General features: G+C 42.3%; 1 protein-coding gene across 1 annotated transcript; it reads left to right on the forward strand.

Moving 5' to 3' along the window:
- Positions 1-1410: 1410 nt before the first annotated feature.
- scn4ab (sodium channel, voltage-gated, type IV, alpha, b) lies at positions 1411-23618 on the forward strand. Its single transcript, XM_029507640.1, is given in 30 exon segments — positions 1411-1543; positions 8123-8306; positions 8485-8622; positions 8965-9083; positions 9269-9358; positions 9585-9713; positions 10359-10450; positions 10545-10814; positions 10890-10953; positions 11062-11203; positions 11578-11909; positions 11911-12277; positions 12393-12464; positions 12552-12653; positions 12760-13116; positions 13349-13547; positions 13776-14020; positions 14589-14697; positions 14828-14982; positions 17159-17332; positions 17445-17567; positions 17852-18136; positions 18241-18294; positions 18376-18513; positions 18658-18762; positions 18838-19108; positions 20580-21201; positions 21302-21446; positions 21529-21606; positions 22287-23618. Coding segments are annotated over 29 exon segments (5460 nt in total). The 5' UTR covers positions 1411-1543; positions 8123-8174; the 3' UTR covers positions 22638-23618.
- Positions 23619-24019: the final 401 nt, after the last annotated feature.

A 24019-nucleotide genomic window follows, 5' to 3' on the forward strand; every position in this document is an offset into this window, starting at 1 on the left:
CACTACGGGAGGCACAAACCCCGCCCCCCTGGTGGTCCATTTTTTGTGGGGCAAGGGAGACAGGAAAGGTGGGGGATGGACCGTGAATTTCCGGTTCCTCCTAGGAGGACACCGGTTCCTAATCCCCTACCTAACCCTTCACTGGAACGGCCCATTTGAGGTAGCGCCCTCTTAGGCCAGGCGTAAACTGGGCCGCTGCCTCAAGTCTGAGTCTGTAAAACAAGCAGAGGCCATGATCATAGTCCAGCTAGAGGACATAAAAACACAGACAGACAGACAGACCACACTCATCTGGTTATGACACACTAACCCTGAAGCTAAGGCCTGCTCTCCACAGCCAGGTGAAATCAGCCCTGAGGACCAGAACACACCACTTTCAGTGCTCCCAGTCTTCAAACAGATTTCAAACAGGCCTCTAGGGTACTTTTCTCTGCACTGGCCAGCAGAGGCTACCCTATGACCTTTCTTAGACATGTTCAAAACAGTTCCTCCAAATGAAGCCCATTAATGTGTCCTGTATCATTCCTTTTATTACCACATATTTGGCCTCCACAGTTCAGCTGGTCAGAGAATTCAGGAATAACTTTGAAATCTCCAAGAAAGGAAAGAAGTTATTCTACAACCATAGGACCATTGCCACATTCAGAAGGAATAAATACCTGGTGAAAGCCCAAATTAAACCTTTGGCTCATTGTAAAATTAGACACATTAATGATTTCTTTAAACAACAAGTCTGGGAGTCTCATGGAAGAAACAAAAACACCTATCAGAGAAAACCCTAACCCTATATCAACATTTGTAAACATTGTGGCCTACAATATGTTGGTGAAACTGGGAATACGATCAGGACCAGTTTCACACAACATAGATATAATCAATATAGAGGAAAGACATCCACACTCCACTGGTTAAACAGTTCATATAGCACAGTTGGCATTCAGTGCAGGCCTCTGTTCTCCAATGTGACCCCGAATGGACCAAGGCCCAGAGGGCCTGGATTATTAAATTGAGCACTTAATATCCGCATGGTCTTAATGAGGGCTAGGAGTGATGCTATGCAGGGTTGGATGGAGTGTGCACGGCTCATGTCACCATGAAGCCCGTGACACAATCCTTCATGCTTTCATCCCTAACCCTACCTCTGATAAATGTTTCAATCCCAAAACCAAATCATCCAACACCTTAAATTTTATGGTCCACAATATGGTCCACAAAATACACAAATGAGTCAGGTTAAGTGTAACCTCTTGAAGGTAGTGGACCCCTAGTTAGGTTCAACAGTCCTGCTGACCAGAGTATTGACGGATAAGACAAGGGTGTGTATGTGGGCGGGGTGACACACTACCTGACATCTCAGGTTTCAGATAGAGAGGCAAAGCAAGGCATGTCCACAAGACACCAGACATCGTGAGCAACAGACAGGCTGAAGAGACACAGACAGGTCACTAGACAGACAGAGAAGTGAGACAGACAGACAGGTGACCATGCTGCTGAGACTCTGATGTTTACTGGAAATCTTTTGGAATATACACAACAGAAACAGGTAAGAGTGAAACATCACCTGTTGGTGTTTGCTCTCTCATTCCTCTTAACTGTTGGACAAGGGAAGAATAGCGCACTGTTTATTCTGGTGAACCTGTTTTCTTTGAGTCTATGACTGCATGTTCCAACATTGGAGTTTTGCTTTAAGGAAGTTTCAAAATTCTACAACTCTCTGAACAAAATTCATTTGGACCCGCAAAATATTCCAGACTTAACCACACATTGTCATCGTGGGAATATGTAATTCATACACACATTAATTATTATAAACAAATTACACATCAATCAGCCTCAGCATGTCAACTACAAATGACTTTGAAGGTATCATTCATGCCACTATTACATTTTATTGTGTTGTATATGATTATGCAGGTATGTTTTTGTGTGTGTGTGTGTGTGTGTGTTGCACCTGCTGTGCTGCTGTCAGTGATCCCTTTATTAGATTCATTCATATTAATTGACTCAATGGAAGGAAACTCTCAATAGCTTTCATACAAGCATGCGTGTACACACACACTGATGGTAATTCTGCTGATGCTGATTTAATTATCATGGTGTATTATTTCACATTACATCATAACATTTTTAATAATCACCAATTTAGAAGAATGTTTATCCATCTACAGATTACAGAGTAAGAGCACTGATGTAATGACCACAGACCCACTGTAAAGTACTGGACTGGAACATGAGGACTTGAGTCAGTGATTTCTCACCTGTGAAGTAAACATCTGGAAGCTGCAGGGTGAAGCAGTTGAAGACGTACTACAACAGTCATTGCTATTTCATCCATAGCTACATGTGACACAAACTTGAATAGTTTTACTTGGCAGTTCATTCAGTCAGCTTCAGATTTTATCTGACCCAATGCTGACTCCAGGTCAGAGTTGAAGATCAGCCAACAGATTTGGTATTTATAGGCTGACGGAGGGGTGAACAAGCTGATCAGGGATCAGATATTAACAACTGCTGCCACCAACAACTGCTGCAGTCTAAATTAGCTCATTGCGGATGTGGCTGGGCTAATGCTAACTGAGCAGGGTCACACTGAAAGGTTAACAGTCTAACAGATCAAATCAAATCAAATCAAATCAAGAGGCAGAACCAGGCTCGGGGGGGCAGCCATCTGCCTCGACCGGTTGGGTTGAGAGTGGGAGAGAGAGGGAATAGCATCTAGCTAGTCAAATTAGCAGTGGGAACTTCAGCTCAGGATAGCTTGTATGCTAGAAGACGAGGTGGTGGGTCCTGACCTGGGAAAGATTTAATATTAATGGATAACACATATATGCTTACAGCACTTTTTCTGAGGCATAACACAGCAGCTTAAAGCTACCTAGTCTAAACACTAGAACATGAATTCATCACATGTCCTGAACTATTCCTATTCAGATGGAAATATTCTTGACTAACCCAACAGAATTCTGAGGAAAAATGTGATCTGGGATCAATTTCATTAAAGCTCTGGGGGTTGACCAACATTTGGTGACAGCTGATTTAATTTCCAACCAACACATTGTTTTCACAGAGAACGTCTTCAGATACTGGAATTAAATTCTGTCATGCTTCCCTCATACAGCAGATTTGTTTATCTACATCCACTAGAATGTGTTCAGTCTGGTAAAGATCAATCAGAAAAAACATGTTTGTCAATGGAGGTTATTGGTCACATTATTTCCTGTTGGGAAAAAAAAAAAATCTTTTAGATTTCATTTTCAGAAGTCAACGAAGCACCACAGTCTATCTCTCACTCTGTCTCTCTCTCTCTCACACACACACACAGTAACACATGTGATTGCACATTTGGAACTTTTAGAGTTACAAGTTACTTGGCATCGAAATCGCAATTTGAGCCACACAAACAACACACTCAGCAGATACAGACATACACACACACACACACACAGGAGGGTTGGGATTGAGACTGTGTTTCAGGTCTGGCAGCAGCTGTGTGTTGGAGCTGGTCCACTGGGATTTCAGAGAAACTGGAGGAACGTCTGAGGTCGACCGACAGTTTGTGTCTGAGGATGACCTGGAAACACAGAGCAAAGTTTAACACCAACTGTGATGAATCCAACACATTCAATCATAGGTCTGGATCCCAAAGCTCAAATCTTTAAGTCCATGCTGACCTCTGACAGACAGTATCCACAGAGCAATGATCACTAGATAGAATATAGTGACTTAAGTGTTAAGAAGTGTGAAAGGATAGACTTTCTGTTTTGAAGAAATAAAGGTCTGAATCAAGGTTTTGGAGGGAACCTACTGAATTCCAGCTGTGTTACTTAATTTAGAAAAGTCTTGGAGGTCTTCTGAATTAAGGGGAGCGAGGGATCAAATGTGACACCCAAAGTATAATCTGAAAAAAATTAGAACATTTATATGAATTCAATATGAAGACTAGACCTAAATGGATGAGAATCAAAGCTAAACAGCTTTAATGGTGGATCTGGTTGATAGATGATCAATTACTTAATGATTGGTGGATAATGCCCACATGTCCTTGACTTGACTTAGTTCAGGATTAGTAGTGATTCCGCTTTGGACAAGGGACCTTGTTTGAACTCAAGAAGAGCCGTTGTTACTTTATTTACTTTCCATTGGTCACAAATAAAGTTGATTTAAAAACACAAAGCCCAGTGTAAGGTCCAGTTGACATGGTCCAGTGGTCAGGATTCATTCATACACCAACAGAGAAAACAGGAATAAACTACATCCCAAACCACAACACACCAACAAAATCATGCTGGCCAAAATCACTAGATGAACACACAGACTGATGTTCAGATGATATCTGACACACGTCAGATAAAAAGACGAGGACATTTTTTAATAGCACGAGCATGTACAATGTTTCATATCCAGAGGAAAGACCAAATTAAACATGACAATTCATTTGTAATACATGTTCATCAGGGTGATTGTGGCAGTGCCCCCTGTCTTCAGGAGGACCAACATACACACACACATGCACACATACACATGTACACACAGTCAATGATGTGAACTTTGACCCACACCAGGAATTAGATGAAATGAAAATGAAGACAGTCTCTTCTATAAGGCTCTGAATCAGGAAACACACATGCATCGTTTTATTTTAGTGTGTTGAGCTGACAGCAAGAGAGGAAATGCCGGGCATCTCTGACTGTGTCCAACAACATTCTGTGGTCTACAGTTACCCTACTTCTACACACACACATGCACATGCACACACACACCAGCACACACATATACACACAGACACCCAAGTCATACTACATTAAAAGCAGCAGAACTTTTCTCTATCAGCATGACACAACATCACACTCTGCAGCAGCAACAACACTGATAACGGTGTGTATGCCTCTGAGAGAGAGTGAGTATGAGAGCAGTACAAAGGGACAGACAAGCAGTCTCATGAGTCAGATAGGCTAGGGTTAGCCTAGCTTAGCATAAACAGCCCCAGTTCTCCTCAGTGCACCTGCTTATAGTATCTCCAAGGGTCCATGGACAAGGGTCTTTCCAAGTCTCAGGTCTCCATCCCTTCATGTAGTCCTGTTTTCTGTGGGGATTACAACTAGTTCTTTGTTTCGTTGGCTTGGGTGCAATAAAAAATATGACACATGACTCAGCTGGTCATGCACTTTAATCCTTCTAAACTCAGCTCTTGTTTTTAGTGTGTTTAGGGTCAGGAGTCAAAGGTCATGGGTCAGAGTTATAATGATAACTGGCACCTTGAAAACCAAACATTGATGAAATGTTTCAACAGGAATTGTGGGTGTGGTCTAAATATTAGGTCATTCTTCAGGTTATAGTTATGATTTTTATTCTCAATGTGACAGAAGTCAGTTTGTCTCAGTGAGTCTGTATGGCGCCTGTTATCACAAAGACAAGAGGCTGAGTGACATGTTAGTGACGGACACACACTCTGACACACACTCACTGTGATTCACAGGCACACTCCACCACTCACCTACCTTCAGTTTACAGCAGTGAGTGAAGCAGCAGCAGCAGAACACAGTAAGACTGTTTTTTCACATCGTGGTCTTTGTGGTAATGCGTTGTTAGTGTGGTTTCTGCAAGTGTGTCCAGTCTGTAATGTTTGTAAATGTTTATGTTTATATGTTAGTGCAAATGGATAAATGGGTCATCTACAAGCAGGAACGGTTTCTCATCTTCAATTGAAACTGTTCATTCACATAAATGACTTGAGTTAACAGAACCTCAGTATGTTTGTCCTCTTAATTTATCAGCAGACTTTCATGTAATTTTTAATGTAAAGTTTTGGCAAAACATTACAAAAACCTTCATCTCAAATGTGTTAGAAAATCAAGAGGTGCCACTGATGTTGGTAAGATGTTGATGAGAAGATTTAAAATATTTGGTGTAACGCTAAGAAGGCATAGCAGAGATATTGCAGATGAGGTGTTGTCATCAGTCAAAAAAAAAAAAAAATTGACCACAACAAGTGAAATAAACTGTCTGTTAATGTTTCGTAGAAACGTGCTTCATCAGTTCATATTGATAAGAGACTTTAGTGGCATAAATAATACATTCACTAGAAAAGTTCATTAATAGAGCATTATATTCATTAAACAAGCCACCTGTGTGTGTGAAAGAGGGAGAGTCTACAAGTCTGTGAAAGAGAGAGCAAGAGAGAGAGAGTTGCTGTTTTTAGCTATAGTTTAATATTTGTGGGAACCAGCAGAGTCACTGACCTCGCAGAGAGATAGATCGGCGACCCTTATCTTTTAACACAATCTTTACTTATACCACACCATAGACAAAAAACATTCAGGGGTCCAGTCTGAAGCCAGGACCTCAGTTCACTTTCACAGATCGGAACTAGCCAAGTACTGGATCTAACCAAATACATTTTTGTTCAACACAGAATCAGAGTACAGCTATGTGATTGAAACAACGTAAGAAGCGATAATGGTAATGATTAAAAATGGTAGTTAATAATAACTTGTAGTAACTACTGCTACAGGTGGTGTCCTCAGGGTATGTCTGCTCTCCTACAGCCTTTTCTGAAGGAGCAGCTGAGCCAGAGCGAACCAGCACCAACCATAACCAAACAACAACCAATGAGCTGTCTGACTAACCCTGCCTGAAGGCCAGTTTTGGGGAGGCAATCATAATTTCTCAGTCATTGTCCTTGCCCTTGTCCTGTCTCTGACACAGGGAGATTCTGGGCTTTGTCCAGCACTCCCTTCCTGTTCTGCTGCTTTTTAATGCTGTGTCTGCCCCATTCCATCAATGGGGCCAACAGAGAAAGACAGAAAGACAGACAGACAGACGAAAACAAATCGCTGGAAGCCCAGCAATCTTCCTTAAGCAACACTGTCTAAACTGACTAAATAAACCTGACATTTTCCCTCTGTAACCCCAGTTGAAAGAGTTTTTCATTATAAAGCTTCCTTTAAATTTCTGAACATCTTTCTGGTCTTTAATAAAAACAATGGCATCATCAGCATATGCTGACAAAACAACAGCAGGTCTCTGAGCCAGCTCTGGCAGGGAGACACCCCTCAACGTGATCCCCAACCTGCTTGGATGAGGCTTGCTGACCATGCTCTAGAGCTGTTCAGAGATGGATTCACCCTGTATGGTCTCTCTGGTGGGCAGTACAGGGCCGCACAACTCTCCCCGCCTTCATTACACAACAGGCACCACAATACACTAGACACAAACACTGACACACAAAAAGCTCATTGGGTCAAGAAAAGAAATCTGGAATGGACACTGTCCGTACACCCAGCTCTCTCTGAACATGTCAGAAGGTCGTGTCCCAACACACTCCAGGAAATTCTGATGGATTGACCATCTATTCCTGGAGCTTTGCACAAGAGTCAACACTAACAACTCTGAATAGAGGACCAACACTGAGAACAGCAGCGACACCCCCTGGATCTCGGTCCTCTTACTGAGAGGTTGTGCTCAGTCCGAAAGAAAATTGCATAGAGGAAAGAAGTGTGTGTATGTTTGTGCGTGTGTTTGTGTGTAGGAATGAGCTGGGTCATCTTCCTCTCTGTAACTTTACCCTGAAGACTTGCAACAGCTGCTGCTGCCATGGCAACGAAGGGGTGGGGTCAACCCTGGCAACACCAAAGACACCGGAGACAAGACTGTGTGTGTGTGTGTGTGTGTGTGTGTGTGTGTGTATGTGTGTGTGTGTGTGTGTGGTACTCTGAGCCCCGCTACATCCGATTGGCTGCCAGTCTTCGATGTATAAAACAATATAAGCCTTCAGTTTAATAATGACAATAAAGTACACAACATAAACAATACGCACAGACAAACTACATGGGTACACAAAATATACAGACACTTAAAGCTGTCTAATGAAGATGATGCACATCAGCTGGTTGGCTTTTCTCTGGTGTTTCATAATGTGTGTGTGTCTGTACTGAAAGGGTTAGGGTAAGAGAAATAACCATGTCTGTATGAGGTCATTATCTGATGTCATGGACTGATGTCAACATGGTAATTTTAAATTATTGCTCTGTAGCACTTACAAATAAAATTCATTATCATTCGTGTTATTTTATGTTCTGCTAATTATTGATGGTTCAGAACTGATTCGCCTCCCCCTCCACAGGAGAAATTAGCTAGGTGACAGTGGAGTTTGTGCAGCACTGCATGATGCCAGCATGGCGCCTCTACTGCCCCCTCTTGGTTCTGAGGTCTTCAGACGCTTCACGCCAGCTTCACTAGAGGAAATTCAGCGACGACATGAAGCTGAAGAAAAGGAAGAACAGACAAGGAAGGAGAAGAACATCGAGGTAAAGACACATTGGTCTGCTGTCAACAGTCATCAGTGTGACGTCACAGTGATGCTGCACACATTGAAGACCCACTTTAGACTTCAATGACTCTGAGATCTTAGTAGTACAAAGATATTCAGAGACTGAACAGCTATGTCTGAATCTCTGAATCTAATTGACTTTCTCTGACTGACAGATAGCAGAGGAAGATCTTCCTAAACCAGCCTGTGACTTAGAGGCTGGCAAGCCCCTCCCATTCATCTATGGTGACCCACCCCCTGAGCTCCTCAACACCCCATTGGAGGACCTGGATCCCTTCTACCAATCACAGAAGGTTTGTAACAGTGTAACAGTCTAATCCTTTAAAACCATAAGTGAGGTTCTCCTTCACTTTTAAAAAATCCAGTGACTTTAGCTCCCAAGCTCACAGAGGACATTATTATTATTATTATTACTTTTTTATTACATCCTGCAGTCACTAGTTTTTAGTGTTGTAGTTATCTCTGTTATCGCTCATGACTTTCTGGTATTTCTTCACTTGTGTTAAAATGTTTTGCGTTTTTTATGTTGTAGGTGTACTTTGGCTTTGGTATGAAGCATATTCTTTTGTTTTTCTCTCCTCGTTGAACGATCTAAAGTAAAGTCTATTCTCTCACTCTGCCCTGTATATCTGCAGACTTTCATTGTGCTCAGTAAAGGAAACATCATCTACAGGTTTAATGCTGAACCGGCCTGTTACCTGCTGAGTCCATTCAGTCGTCTGAGAACGATCGCCATCAGAATCCTGATTCACTCATATCCTTGATGATGTCACAGTGGACAGGTCATCCTGGGTTCTTTCATTGGTCAGGTTGTTTTAACTTTAAAAATAAAAATAAAAAAAGAAAAAGTCTAACTTTAAAGAGGCTCTAGGTTTGGTGGCTGTCACATGACTAATATTAGTTGATATTAGCTGATGTTTTTTTCCTTAAGACCAAAACTTTATTCAGCTTATTCATCATGATGACAATTCTGACCAACTGTGGGTTTATGACAATGAGTGAATCTCCACCATGGAGCAAAACTGTGGAGTGAGTTCGCACACACACTGACACACCAACAAATACTTTCTGTTTCAAAGCTGTGATTTCAGGATTTAATTAAATGAAAGATCACTTAAGTTCACACAGTTTAAACTTCGACCTTTGCAGTAATGAGGACTGGACTGTGCAGGACTTTCCCTCATTATTAAAACTGCCTTCAGGTTATCTTGGTGATTCATATCCTTCGTCAGCTCCACCTGTGTCTGTCGCACAGGTACGTCTTCACGGCCATCTACACATTTGAAGCCGCCATCAAAGTTTTGTCCCGAGGATTCTGTGTTGGAGACTTCACTTTCCTCAGAGATCCGTGGAACTGGCTGGACTTCATGGTCATAAGCATGGCGTAAGAATCAATCAATAATAAATAATCACATTTACATATTATTATCCAATTCTGATTATCAGTCAGAATCACCTGAGCATGAGAAGAGTACCTTTATTTGCTGACCACATCAACAATAATGACAAAGACAACATTGGTGACAAGAACTATTATGAGATCACCAACACTGAATGGTCCCCCACACTTGGAGAACCGCTGATCTTGAAAGCACAGTGACTTCCTGGAACAGTAAGGAACTGTGAGCTCTCAGTGATATGATGGAGCTTGATCATTAAGAGACATATGTTTAGAGAAGCATTTCAAATTTTATCCTGAATTTTACTGGGTGCTGACAAAGAGAAGCTAACAGGACAAAATACTTGTTTAGTACCGTTCTGAATCAGCTGAAGCCTTTTCAATTGTTGAGAATTGTTGGGACATCCTGACAGCAGTGAATTACGGTAGTCAAGTCTGGGGGGAATGAATGCATGGACTAGTTTTTCTGCTTCCTCTTCAGACAGGATGTTTATGATTTTTACGATATTGCACAGGTGAAATAAGTGTTTATGTGAGGGACAAAGGACATGTCCTGGTCAGAAATTACTCCAAGATCCCTTTCAGTGGATGAACAATGCTGATGATGGCAGTAACACTTTCCTCTTTCAGATACCTGACAGAGTTCGTAGACCTTGGGAACATTTCGGCACTGAGGACATTCAGGGTCCTCCGAGCCCTGAAGACTATCACAGTCATCCCCGGTCAGTGTTTGTTCACAGCTTTAGGTGAATTTAACAGCTTTAATCCACCTTAAACGCTTCGGTTACCTCTGTTGTCATGTACCTCTGACCTCAGGCCTAAAGACAATTGTGGGAGCTCTCATCCAGTCTGTGAAGAAGTTGGCTGATGTCATGATACTGACCGTGTTCTGCCTCAGTGTCTTTGCCCTGATTGGTTTGCAGCTCTTCATGGGAAACCTGAGGCAAAAGTGTGTCCGGCTGCCTCTACCATTTCACAACCAAACAGCCAACATCGACTCCAACTTCAGTTACTATGGCAACAATATCCGCAACAATGATACAGCAACCAGTAACGTCGACTTCTATGAGTACATCAATAATGCAGGTATGAGGTGATGAAGTTGACAAATCATTTGATTGTTACACTGATCTCCATTTCATTTGCACCCAACTCTGACAGAGAACTACTACTTCCTGCCCGGTCAGCTGGACGCAATGCTCTGTGGGAACAGCTCAGACGCTGGGTACGTCTTCATGGTGGTGATGACAAATACAGGCTGAAGGTGCTGATATTGATGATGAAGATGAATGCATTAGGTCGGTGACGATGATGCTGATAATGTTGTGTTCAGGGTCTGTCCGGAGGGTTATGTGTGCCTGAAGGCTGGAAGGAATCCTAACTACGGCTACACCAGCTATGATTCATTCGGTTGGGCGTTCCTCGCTCTTTTCAGACTGATGACCCAGGACTTCTGGGAAAACCTCTTCCAACTGGTCAGTAATCGGTTTATGGCTGCAGATGATCACCATTCACACATTTATAAACTAGGGTGCATTGTGGAATTGCAAGTAGCTCATCTGAATAGGTGAAAGAAGGTAAGTTTCTCTATTCTGTATTTTCATGATGGCTGCTTAAACACAGGCAGCTTCAATTCAACTGATTCAACAGGAAAGGTTTTTTTATTTTTGAGAACAAGTTGAAGGTGGTTCAGGCATCTGGTCAGGATGCCTCCTGGGTGCCTCCCTGCTGAAGTTGCTACCGCCCAACCCGACCTCGAATAAGCGGATGAAGATGGATGGAAGTTGAAAGGTGAAACACTACAGAATTCCACTCTCATGTATCTGTCTCTCCTACATTTCACCACCAGACATTGCGGGCGGCAGGTAAAACATACATGATCTTCTTTGTGGTTGTTATATTCCTCGGCTCATTCTACCTCATCAACCTGATCCTGGCGGTTGTCGCCATGGCATATGCTGAGCAAAATGAGGCCACCCTCGCTGAGACCAAACAGAAGGAGGAGGAGTACGCTGAGATCCTGGAGGCGCTGAGGAGGAGGGAGGAAGAGGTGGCAAACAGACATACAGTAACTTTACACACACAAACACACACTGACACCCTTATTGCTACTGTTCCCCAGATGACCTGCAGGGCGACGCTCTCTGAGGATCCAGACCCCGCACACTCACCTGAGGAAACACAGGGCCTCGAGCAAGAACACACTGGGAAAGAGGGTATACACATACGCACAGATAAACACAGACACACACACAGGCGATGACTCAGACAGGTGAAGGTCACAATGTCACTAACCAGAGAGTGTTTTAGGCTATGTGGACGATCAGCGGCCCTGTCCACCATGTTGGTATGTCTTTGCTGACCTCTTCCTGAAGTGGAACTGCTGTGGCTGTTGGCGGTGGCTCAAACAGTGGCTCTACACCATCGTTATGGACCCGTTTGTTGACCTCAGCATTACCATCTGTATCGTCCTCAACACCGTCTTCATGGCCATGGAACATTATCCAATGACAGAGGAGTTTGGGTACATGCTGGATGTCGGAAATCTGGTGAGTTATGCAGGAGCAGCAGGGTTGGTGCCTGTCACAGACTGGACAGCTTTGTGACAGGCGTCCTCTGACTCAGAGGGTGTAGTAGCAGTTCTGACCAATGACTTCTCTGCAGGTTTTCACAGGGATTTTCACAGCTGAGATGGTGCTCAAACTTCTGGCGATGGACCCATATAACTATTTCCAGGTCAGACTTCCTGTCTGTTCACAGATCAGTGAGCCACCAACATCTGTTGCCGTGCTTATTGTATCTTCTGTGTTTCCATGGATACAGGTAGGATGGAACATCTTTGACAGCATTATCGTCACCATGAGTCTGGTGGAACTGGGGTTGGCTGATGTTGAGGGTCTTTCTGTGCTCCGCTCATTCCGATTGGTCAGTGCAGCATCCCTATGGCCTGTTAGTTATGTCTTGCCCACCTGTCTGTCTGTCTGCTCACTAATCTGACTAATCTTTCTTTCTGTTTTACCCGTCTGCTCAGATGCGGGTTTTTAAACTGGCAAAGTCATGGCCGACCCTCAACATGCTGATAAAGATCATTGGGAACTCAGTGGGGGCCCTGGGGAATCTGACTCTTGTCCTGGCCATCATTGTCTTCATCTTTGCTGTGGTGGGAATGCAGCTGTTTGGGAAGAACTACAAAGACTGTGTCTGTCGCATCGCTGTGGACTGTGAACTTCCTCGCTGGCACATGAACGACTTCTTCCATGCCTTCCTCATCATCTTCAGGATTTTGTGTGGAGAGTGGATCGAGACCATGTGGGACTGCATGGAGGTCTCAGGTCAGGCCATGTGTCTGATTGTCTTCATGATGGTCCTGGTCATTGGAAACCTTGTGGTGAGTGTTTGCATGAGCAGAGTCTGGTTCAGTGTGTCACTAATCCAGTCCACCAAGGTGGCAACCAACAGATCAAGGTCTGGGTCTTTGATTGCGGTTTCTAGTATAAATACAAATAACTGGGATCTAAGAAATTAAAGTTTTCCTGATCTAATTGAGTTAACCTCTCAAGTCCTGAACTTGTCCCTGGTCCAGTATCAAGTACTGAATTTGGCCCACCATATTATTTCAGGTCCTGAATCTGTTCCTGGCCTTATTGCTGAGCTCATTCAGTGGCGATAGTCTGGCAGCTCCAGAAGATGAAGGTGAGAACAACTTGCAGATTGCCATTAATCGGATCAACTGGGCTGCGGCTTGGACCAAGTCAATGATCTTAGAACACGTTTGGACTGTGTTGGGAAAGAAGAGCCACATCAACCACAACCACATTGGTAGGACTCTGTGTTTCACAGATTAGTTCTTCACAACCGTGAGGTCATACAAATATTTTCAGAAACATGTAAGCTGTTTAACAAGAAACCTTCTAGATATGTTCCTTCTGCACATGTTCAGTCAGGATGTCCAAACCAGAGCACCTTCTCATCACTGAATATGATTCAAAGATCATATCTCCACAGCTGTTCTTTGGTTTTCATTTTGTTCATTTCTTCACTTGACAGCAATCGAGAGTGACGACAACACCATGAAAGAGGTTTTACCTTTAACCTCAGTGACTTCAGACCAGCCACTGTCAGGGGGCAATGTCCTCAGCTGTTGCCATCACAGCCTGAGTAGCAACTACCACAACATCACCTTCCTTAAGGTTCCCATCGCTGAGTCTGAATCTGACTCCGACTTTGAGACACCCGAAGTTGAAAATGAGGAAGCGGATGAAGAGGAGGATGAGAAAGAAACACTCTCTCAAGTAAATCGTATTCTATTCTTTTCTATTTTATTCTATTATCTGTGTAGCTCATCAGTCATCTGGGTCATAGTTCTGTAAGAAAGTTGAATTACATATGAAACACTGAGTGGTTTACATCACCAGTGGTTTCAAGAAAACAGATCAAATGTCAACAAAAGCACTAAAGTTACAGAAGAATGGACCAATTGACCTGCAACAATATCACCAACTATATGTTGGGGAATCATTCCAATGCATGTAGGGGCTCCCCAAGATTCACAAAGAGGGGCCAGTTTTGACATGAAAGATGGAGAGAACAGAATTATCTCTTTTAGAGAATCAAAACCAGCCACCGGTTCAAATATGTGGACCACACATCAGTCAAACTTAAAACCAGGGAAGTCTAAACATTAACGTTTATTAAAGAACAATGTCCTCACACAGAACAATACTGGTGTTTGAGTCCAATGCAGTGAGGAAGAATCTTCAATAAGTCCAGTTTCAACTTCCTCAGAGAAATTCTATTCTTTTCCTTTATAATCTTACCCATTCTGGTCTTGCGGTATTGTTCTGTAATGTGTGTGCTCAGTGTGATGAGTCCTCAGACTGCAGCACGGTTCAGAACCTTCCTGAAGTCCAAGAGGAAGAAGAAGATGAAAACAAGGATTCAAACACACCAGAAGACTGTTGTACTGACAGTATGAACACCCACTCACAAACATACACACACATATACCACAGTGTTCTTACTGTAGGTCAATGACAATGGCACTCAGACTCCACAAGTTTAGGTCCTGGTTGTGTAACATTTGTTTTTATATATTTCAGAGTGTTATCGTCACTGCCCACTGCTGGAAATAGACACATCCCAGGGCAAGGGAAAGATCTGGTTTAATGTCAGGAGAACCTGTTTTACAATTGTAGAGCACAACTACTTTGAGACCTTCATCATCTTTATGATACTGCTGAGCAGCGGAGCTCTGGTAACACTTCATTATAGGTTATTGAACAAGCTGATAAGACCTAATACTGATATGACCAGATTGGACCTGATCCCAGTGGATCAGACCAGATCTGACTTGATCCCAGTTGATCAAAGCAGCTCCGCGTTGCTAGCTCTACACCTGTACAGCTTGTGTTGCTTTGTTATGTTTGTTCTATTAATATAATACTCTGACTCCTGCTCACTTCTCTTGCTACTGCTTGTTTGTTTGATCTGGTCATGTGACCGAGCAGGTCTTATCTGAATGGTTCTCAAGAATGTGTGTGCAGGGCATATTAACCATGTGGTGCTAAGATGGTTGGCATGGCTACAAGTGGACTACATACATAGCTGACATTCTGACTACTAAAATGGCCACCACATGTTACAAAGGTGAGATGTTTAAGTAATACAAAATAACATAAAATAACACAAGATATCACAACAATGAATAATCTTAAAATCTAATAACAATTATATAAAATTTATAGAAGCAATTCTATTCAGACATTATCTGAAGGCACACAACACAACAATATAATAAATGTCAGTGAAAGACATTAATTGAAGAAATTGAGCTCAAATTATTTTATAATGCAATGGAAAAATGTAATCAAGATTAAGAAAGAGGAGTGAAATGAGAGCTTAAATTATAAATGTTATAACCAAGAAGGTTGTCAGGCCGGGACTCAAACAGGACTCAGGAGCAGGAGGCTTTGTAAGTCACAGGCTTTATTCTCGGCAGCAATGACCTCAGAACCAAGTGAATAAAGAAAACAGGGCTATGAAACACTAACTTTAATGGGGAGTCACGAGGGAAAAAAAGGGAGACAACACAAAACACTCCGTAGGGAGGAAAAACCTGACTAATAAAACAAAAGAAAACTCACTCACGCTACTAAGCAGAGGATCAAGGTAATTCTATGAAAATGTTATGAACTCAAAATCGCTCTCAAGGAGGAAAACACAAAAGCTATGAATATTAATCTATATAACAGAATTTACAAACAAAAAGTCACTCATATAGAGGAAAAAACAAAAGGCTATGTTGAAAAGAGCTACCTCTGATATAGAAATTACAAACGAAAATTTACTCAGTAGAGGATCAAAAAGGCTTACACAAAGAGACGAAGGCTGTGGCATGGACATAACACTGGTGTGGGACATGAAACGACGACACACTGGCACAAGACAAGCGGAAGACAGACTATTTGAACTGTGGGGGAAAATGGGGAACAGGTGGAGACAATTGGTAATCAGGAGGACACACCGGAGACATGAGGAAGGGCAAGTGTTCTGAAACGAGAGGAGAGTTAGGTATTTCAAAATAAAACAGGAAATGACGAGACACAGTGAGCCCAGACAAGACAACCTCACCACGGTGTGACAAAGGTAATTGATCTGTCAAGGTCAGCATCAGATTTGCCCCGCAACGAGTGAACCACCATCGTAGGGCTTAATATGAGAGGTAGACAGGAAGTTCAATCAGTGACTTTCTGTTTTTCGTTAATTTCCTGAGTCTTGTTTCTGAAGCAGCAAATAAATAACCATTAAAAACATTATCTAGGAGCAAAGAGAAAATGCTCGAAATTACCACTAACTATTAAACCTGTACACTAACATGTTGCAGAAAAAAAAAACTGGCATGTCATAACAGTGAAGTGAAGTGAAGTATATTAAATATTTATGTTTACCCACAGGATGATTGTGTTTAATTTCAGTGGTTTCAGGACATTTCTCCTCACAAGATTTTAGTATTTTTAATATCTATTATCACCTGTCCTTGTTTTGTCATAAGTGTCTTCTGTGAGATTGTGACATCATCATTGTCAATGTCCACATTCATATTTTTCATAATGCACCCTCAGTTGTGGCATTGCCATTTTTGTTTTATCAGGTGTCTGTGCAATGACAAGAAAGACTATCTTATCTTATCCCAACTTAACTTACGTTATGAGGTCTACAAATTTCGCACTGTGTGGGACAAAAAAGTTATTTTTAATCTACTATTTAACCTACTTTTAGGATATTTGTGTTTACCTTCAGGATGTCCATGTCAAATCCTTTTTTTTAGTCATCAGTATTCTCAGTCTGAATGTGAGGTGATGTCAAACTGAGCATGTGTGACAGTAGTGAGTGAACACCATTCCAGGCACTAATTCTTTGGTTGTGAACAGGCGTTCGAGGACATTTATTTGGAGCAGCGTCGGACCATAAAGACAGTTCTTGAATATGCAGACCAGGTGTTCACCTATGTGTTTGTAGTTGAGATGATTCTCAAGTGGATCGCGTATGGATTCAAAACCTACTTTACTAATGCCTGGTGCTGGCTGGATTTCCTGATTGTAGATGTAAGAACCAGATCAATAACACTGATCACTGATAAAATATTAATGCTGTATTATTAACACTCAGTCGTTACTTGTGGTATGATCATGTTATCAGGTGTGATGTGTCTCGCAGGTGTCTCTTGTGTCTCTGACGGCAAATATCCTGGGATACTCGGAACTGGGAGCCATCAAGTCTTTGAGGACTCTGAGAGCTCTGAGGCCCCTGAGGGCCCTGTCCCGCTTTGAGGGCATGAGGGTGAGACAGGCATTTTGATCAAAGACATAGAGTCAGACAGGTGCATATCTGCTTGACTCCTTGCTGACAGCAGATCAGATAGGGTAGGTCCTTTAACAGAAGAATGAACATTGCTACGCGGCACCTTCCCTAAAGGGGATAGTGTGTTGATTTTCTTAATTTAAATCTATAATTATTTTGTTGTAGTTTTTTAATCTTGCCTTTTTTTGTGATTGTGATTTTATGATTTTTTTCTCATGTATGGAGCTGTATTCCTGTCTGCGTCTCTACTTGTCTATCTGCAGGTGGTGGTGAACGCTCTGGTTGGAGCAATCCCCTCCATATTTAACGTCCTGTTGGTCTGTCTTATCTTCTGGCTGATCTTCAGCATCATGGGGGTGAATCTGTTTGCAGGAAAGTTTTCTTACTGTTTCAATGAGACGTCAGAGGAAAGTTTTTTGCCCGATGAGGTCAACAACAAAACCCAGTGTTTGACTCTGATCAGTGAAAACTTCAGCGAAGTCCGCTGGAAGAATCTAAAGGTCAACTACGACAATGTGGGGATGGGTTACCTGTCGCTTCTCCAAGTGGTGAGCAAACATCACTGAAACATTTAGTCTTATATATAAAACACCAAAGTGTCTTCACATGGAGCTGATCACATTAAAACTGATGAAGGAGTTTGATCTTTCAGGCCACTTTCAAAGGCTGGTTGGCCATCATGTATGCTGCAGTGGACTCCAGAAAGGTCGGTGCTCCTGCAGTTGAAAATTAGACCTGTTACTTGACTGAGATTGAAAACTGTTTCACATGCTGAGCTATTCTGTAGGTGGAGGACCAACCGATGTACGAGGATAACCTCTACATGTACCTGTACTTTGTCTGCTTCATCATCTTTGGCTCCTTCTTCACCCTCAACCTTTTCATTGGAGTCATCATTGACAACTTCAACCAGCAAAAAGCCAAGATATGTTTCTATTTACTGATCAGCCAGCATCTCTGTTCCTATCTAAATTTACCTGCAACTTTGCTCATATTCAATATCATTTTTCTGTCTGTCAGTTAACAGGGGCGTGTGCTGTTTTTTTTTTTTTCTTTGTTTTCTCTTTACTTGGGAGGTACAGATATCTTCATGACAGAGGAACAGAAAAAATACTATAACGCCATGAAAAAACTGGGCTCTAAGAAACCTCAGAAACCTGTTCCACGACCTGAGGTACGTTCGTGTAAAACTGGGTGTGGGTGTTCAGGATTTAAATAACCTTCATGTCTTCTCTGACCTTCTCTGCAGAACAAGTTCCAAGGCCTGATCTTTGACCTGGTGATGAAACAGTTTTTTGACATTTTTATCATGGTGTTAATTTGCCTCAACATGGTGACCATGATGGTTGAGACGGATGAGCAGAGCCAGGAGAAAGACACCATCTTGTACTGGATCAACCTGGTTTTCATCATCATCTTTACTACAGAGTGCTCTCTGAAAATCATTGCACTCAGACAGCACTACTTTGCTGTTGGCTGGAACATTTTTGATTTTGTGGTCGTCATCCTGTCTATTGTAGGTGAGTTAGCCAACCAGGGTCTAATGAGTTCATCCTCATGTCATCCATGTATTTGCTATACCACCTTTCCTTTAAGGGTTATGGGGGGAGGGCTGGTGCCTTCCAGACAGGGGCTGGACAAGGGCCAACATATGGACAATCAACCACTCACACCTACAGCCAATGAACTCACCACATCTTCATCAGTGGAAATCACGGTACCAAGGGCAAACCCATGAAGGCCTCAGCTAGAACCTTCCTGCTTTGAGGCAACAGTACTCATTACTGTATCACTGTTCCACTATCACCATTTGTTACAACCAGCTCATTAGGGGAAAGGGAAGTAACATAAACCCCACGATGTCAAGGGTAAAATAAAGTTATTTATTGACCAAAGTAAACAGGGTAACCAAAAAGAGTGGCGGCACAAGAAAACAACGCCACCCAAAAATGCAGTTAACACAAAAAAAACACGAGCAGCTAACAAAAGAAAACAAAACAACAAAACACCAGATCTCAAACAAAGCTGCACTTGACTCTACGCCAACCAAAGACACACCCTTAGCTTTTCACATAGTTCACTCGGCTCACATAAATGATCACCGTCACACAAGTGCAGGTACACAGCGCGTAGGCGAGTCTGCATACGGGCAACACAGATCGCCACGTACAACCAACTGACAGTTCTTTTATACTCGGGGTGGAGACGAAGGGCGGGGCCAGCTGATCAAGGGAGATGGCTTGCAGCGGGAGCATCGAAGGTGCAGGGAAAAAGGCGGAACACTCCCAGGAGATCCCGGTGACGTCACGGGCATCCCTTCTCGCAGGGTCAGACTGCAACAATAGGCGCACGAGACAGGACACAACACCCACACACACAAATATACACAAGGAAAGGTAAAGGTCCCCCGAATACGGCCGCGGCCGTAACACCATTCATTACCTTGTCAAAACATTTTAAGGCCTAGAAATCTCTTTACATTTTTAACCCTAACCCTAACCCTAACCCTAACACTTTATTTACATTTTTAACTTTACAAAACTGTAAATAAAAAAATGAGAAAAAGAAAGAAAGGACTTACAGAAAAAAGTAGTTGCAGTTGTTAAAGCAAGTACCATGTGAAAAGTTGAGTCAGGCATCAGACCTGATGCTGGGCCAGGATGGGTCCCCAAATTCTCTCAAATCTGTTCTGTTCGTTGGGTCTTTCCAATTGAATTACAGATAACAGCTCAGTGAGCCAATGAGCAAAGGTAGGAGGTGTGGTAGACTTTCAAGTTAGGAGAATAGGTTTCTTGGCCACCACCATATCTAGGTGCAGAGCGGCCTGAGTAACGTGCAGGAGAGCAGAAGTCTCGGCCGACCTACTTTTTTTATTTCAGGGACTCATTTGATTGGACCGGCAATGAGTGAGACTGGATGACCAGAAGAACTAAAGTGGGATCATATGCCATTCTTTCTTTTGTTCTCTCCTACCTCCCTTCCTTCTTTCAGGCCTTCTCCTGGCTGACATTATAGAGAAGTATTTTGTCTCGCCCACACTCTTTCGTGTGATCCGATTAGCTCGCATTGGTCGAATCCTTCGTCTCATCCGTGGAGCCAAGGGAATTCGAACACTGCTGTTTGCCCTGATGATGTCACTTCCTGCCCTGTTCAACATTGGACTGCTCCTTTTCCTCATCATGTTCATTTTCTCCATTTTTGGCATGTCAAATTTTGCCTACGTGAGAAAGCAGGCCATGATAGATGACTTTTTAAACTTTGAAGACTTTGGCAATAGCATGATATGTTTATTCATAATAACCACATCAGCCGGATGGGATGGTTTGCTGAATCCTATCATGAATGTGGCACCAGACTGTGACCCAGACATAGAGAATCCTGGATCCACAGTCCGAGGGAACTGTGGCAGCCCAGCAGTGGGCATTGTCTTTTTCACCACCTATATCATCATGTCTTTCCTGGTGGTGGTCAACATGTACATTGCCATCATTTTGGAGAACTTCAACGTAGCCACAGAGGAAAGCACCGACCCGCTGTGTGAGGATGACTTTGAGATGTTTTATGAAACCTGGGAGAAGTTTGATCCTGATGCCTCACAATTTATTCAATACAGGCAAGTCCCAGCCACACAACCCTAACCCTTCATGGTACCAGGTGGTTATTGTTTTGGTTATTGATACTAATCTGACTCTGACGGTTTCTGTGTGCCTCAGTAAGCTGTCAGATTTCTGCAACGCTCTGCAGGACCCTCTGAAGATCCCTAAACCCAACACCATCAAACTTATCCACATGGATCTTCCTCTAGTCCCTGGAGACAAAATCCACTGTCTGGACATTCTGCTTGCACTCACTGCTCAGGTAAAATCAACCGATCACGTTATACTATGTTATGTTATGTAATGTCATGTTATGTTATCTTATGTTATGTTACTGTGTGCAGGTATTGGGTGATTCAGGAGCCATGGATGCTCTAAAAGCCAACATGGAGGAGAAGTTCATGGCCAACAACCCCTCTAAGGTTTGCTTTTCTGTTTTTCTGCTCTGTAACTTCATTCGTATAATTTTAATGTCAAGTTTATGCTACGCACTATCAATATACACTATCAATAGTGTCATATAATAGTGACATATCCCAGATGGATATCTCTGGGAGAGATACCAATTCAGCAGGCCTAGCATGGTATACCTCTGTGGTCTGCTGGAACCACCCCAGTAAAACAGTAATCAAGCTTTTCCGAGAAGCAGGACTCTCACAACTGGATTAGGTGTGTCTTCAGCATCTGTGGCTGCGGGATCCAGCAGATGTACAGTATCTTCTCTCCCAAGCACCATGCAAAGTTATTTGTGATGATGTACCCCCCTTTATTCCCTCAATCTGTGACCATCCCCTGAATCCCTGCAGGCATTAGTTAGGCCTCCAACCCGAGCAGTGGCCTGTTGTTTGTTTTTTGGTAGCTTATTATAAAAAAAAAGAAAAAGAAAAGAAATACAACAACACATAGAAGTACCTTTGCATTATTTGATATTTCATCATTGGCTTCTTACAACTGTGAAAAATGTTTTTACATTTGGTGTTAACCTGTTACCATTTCTGTTGAAAGTGAAGAAAGTGAAGAACTATGTAGGTCAGTGGGGTTCATACATCCCCCCACCTTAGGATGCTTACTGTTAACATGATGGTTAATCTTGTCTCTGTAGGTATCATATGAACCGATCAGCAGCACCCTGCGAAGGAAACAAGAAGAGGTGGCAGCAACCATCATCCAACAAGCATATAGGAAACACCTTCTGCGGCGGACCGTCAAATTGGCATCCTACAAATACCGTGAAAAGACAGCGGGACACCAAGACAAGGACTCTCCTCCAGAGACTGAAGGACTTATCTCTAAACGGCTCAGTCAGCTGTATGGAAACCCACAGGAATCTGGTGAGGAGGGAACTCCTACCACCCGGGTGGAGCTTCAAAGTGACTTCCTCCTTCATGCTGCCCCTCCACCCAATGCCCTGGACCTCCTGCATAGTGAGGACCTGAGGGAGTCAATTGTGTGATGACGGTTGCTGCTTTCACTTTGCTTCTTCACCAGCCACTTGACAAAGAGGAGAGGAAGAAAAGGACAGACTGACCTTGTGTGACCTTTGCCTCTGTCACGCTGGAAACCACATCTCTGGTGATGCCAAAGTGTCTTAGTTGTATCTTCTCATCATGATCATTATCATCTGGTTTGTGCTGGAGAGTCCAAGTTTAGTAACTCACTGACACTTCAAGTGCTACTGACAGCTTCTTACAAAATTCTTTATTATCAGTAACAGCCTCATAACTGTCCACAGTTATTCACACATCTTCAGAGGTGCACCCCTCAGACAGTTGATAAATTACATCTTATATCATGATTACAATATCTATTGAATCTTTATTAAGAGTTGGACCAGGACAGTTTTTTCCAGCTCTGGTTTTATTCTTTACAGTCTCAGTGGTGACCCACAGAGCACAATCCCAGTAACTGAGGCTGTTTTATTTTCTTTAGTATTTCTTTAGCTGCTTGTACTTTACTGTATTGGGTTATGGTACTCTGCTTTTATTCCAGTACATTTATTTGACAGTAGCTGTTCTTGTAAGAAACATGACTCACAGAAGAAACACTCAATCAATTGGTGCTGTCGTGTCTGTTATTTTATTTCAGTTCCACCAAAGAGAAAGCATCTTATTAGCTGTTCTTTGTTAGCATTAGCAGCTGTTTGTTGAGTTCACCATCAAATGCGTTCTTTTTTTCATCAAGCGGTGATAAAAATTCATTGAAGAAATCAGTGCATCAAGTAGGTCGAGCTCCAGCAGGAGCAGGAAAATGACTCTGTACAGATGAGATATGGCCCTTTGGACCTTAAGACATTTTGTTGACTGTGCTTTTAGTTTATACAGAGCTATTATTATTATTATTATTATTATTATTATTATTATTATTATTATTATTATTATTATTACTATCATTGGTGGTGGAAGGAAGGAAGAAAAGGAAGTTTTTCCTTGCCACTGTTGCCAAGTGCTTGCTCATCGGGGGATCTGTTGGGTCTCTTTAAATAAATTTATAAAGAGTTTGGTCTAGACCTGCTCTATATGTAAAGTGCCTTGATGTAACTTTGTTATGATTTGGCGCTATACAAATAAATCTGATTTGATTTGATTTTGGTGGTGTATTTATATTTTTACAAAATAATAATAATATTTCTCAATAAAGTTTTCCTTCCATCATTGCAATCAGCCAGCGAGGTGTTTTTCAACAGAGAAAGACTCAATAAAGTCTAGTTAGAAGAAACTGTATTTTTGTTCGCAGAACAAAGTTTTTCACCATCCATGTGTAATTTTGTATTTCAGTTGTCTACTTTCATCTGTTCATATTTATCCCGTATTATCCATTTATCTGGAACAGCTAATT

Source organism: Echeneis naucrates, chromosome 8 (assembly GCF_900963305.1).
Source record: "Echeneis naucrates chromosome 8, fEcheNa1.1, whole genome shotgun sequence".
Lineage (NCBI taxonomy): Eukaryota > Metazoa > Chordata > Actinopteri > Carangiformes > Echeneidae > Echeneis > Echeneis naucrates.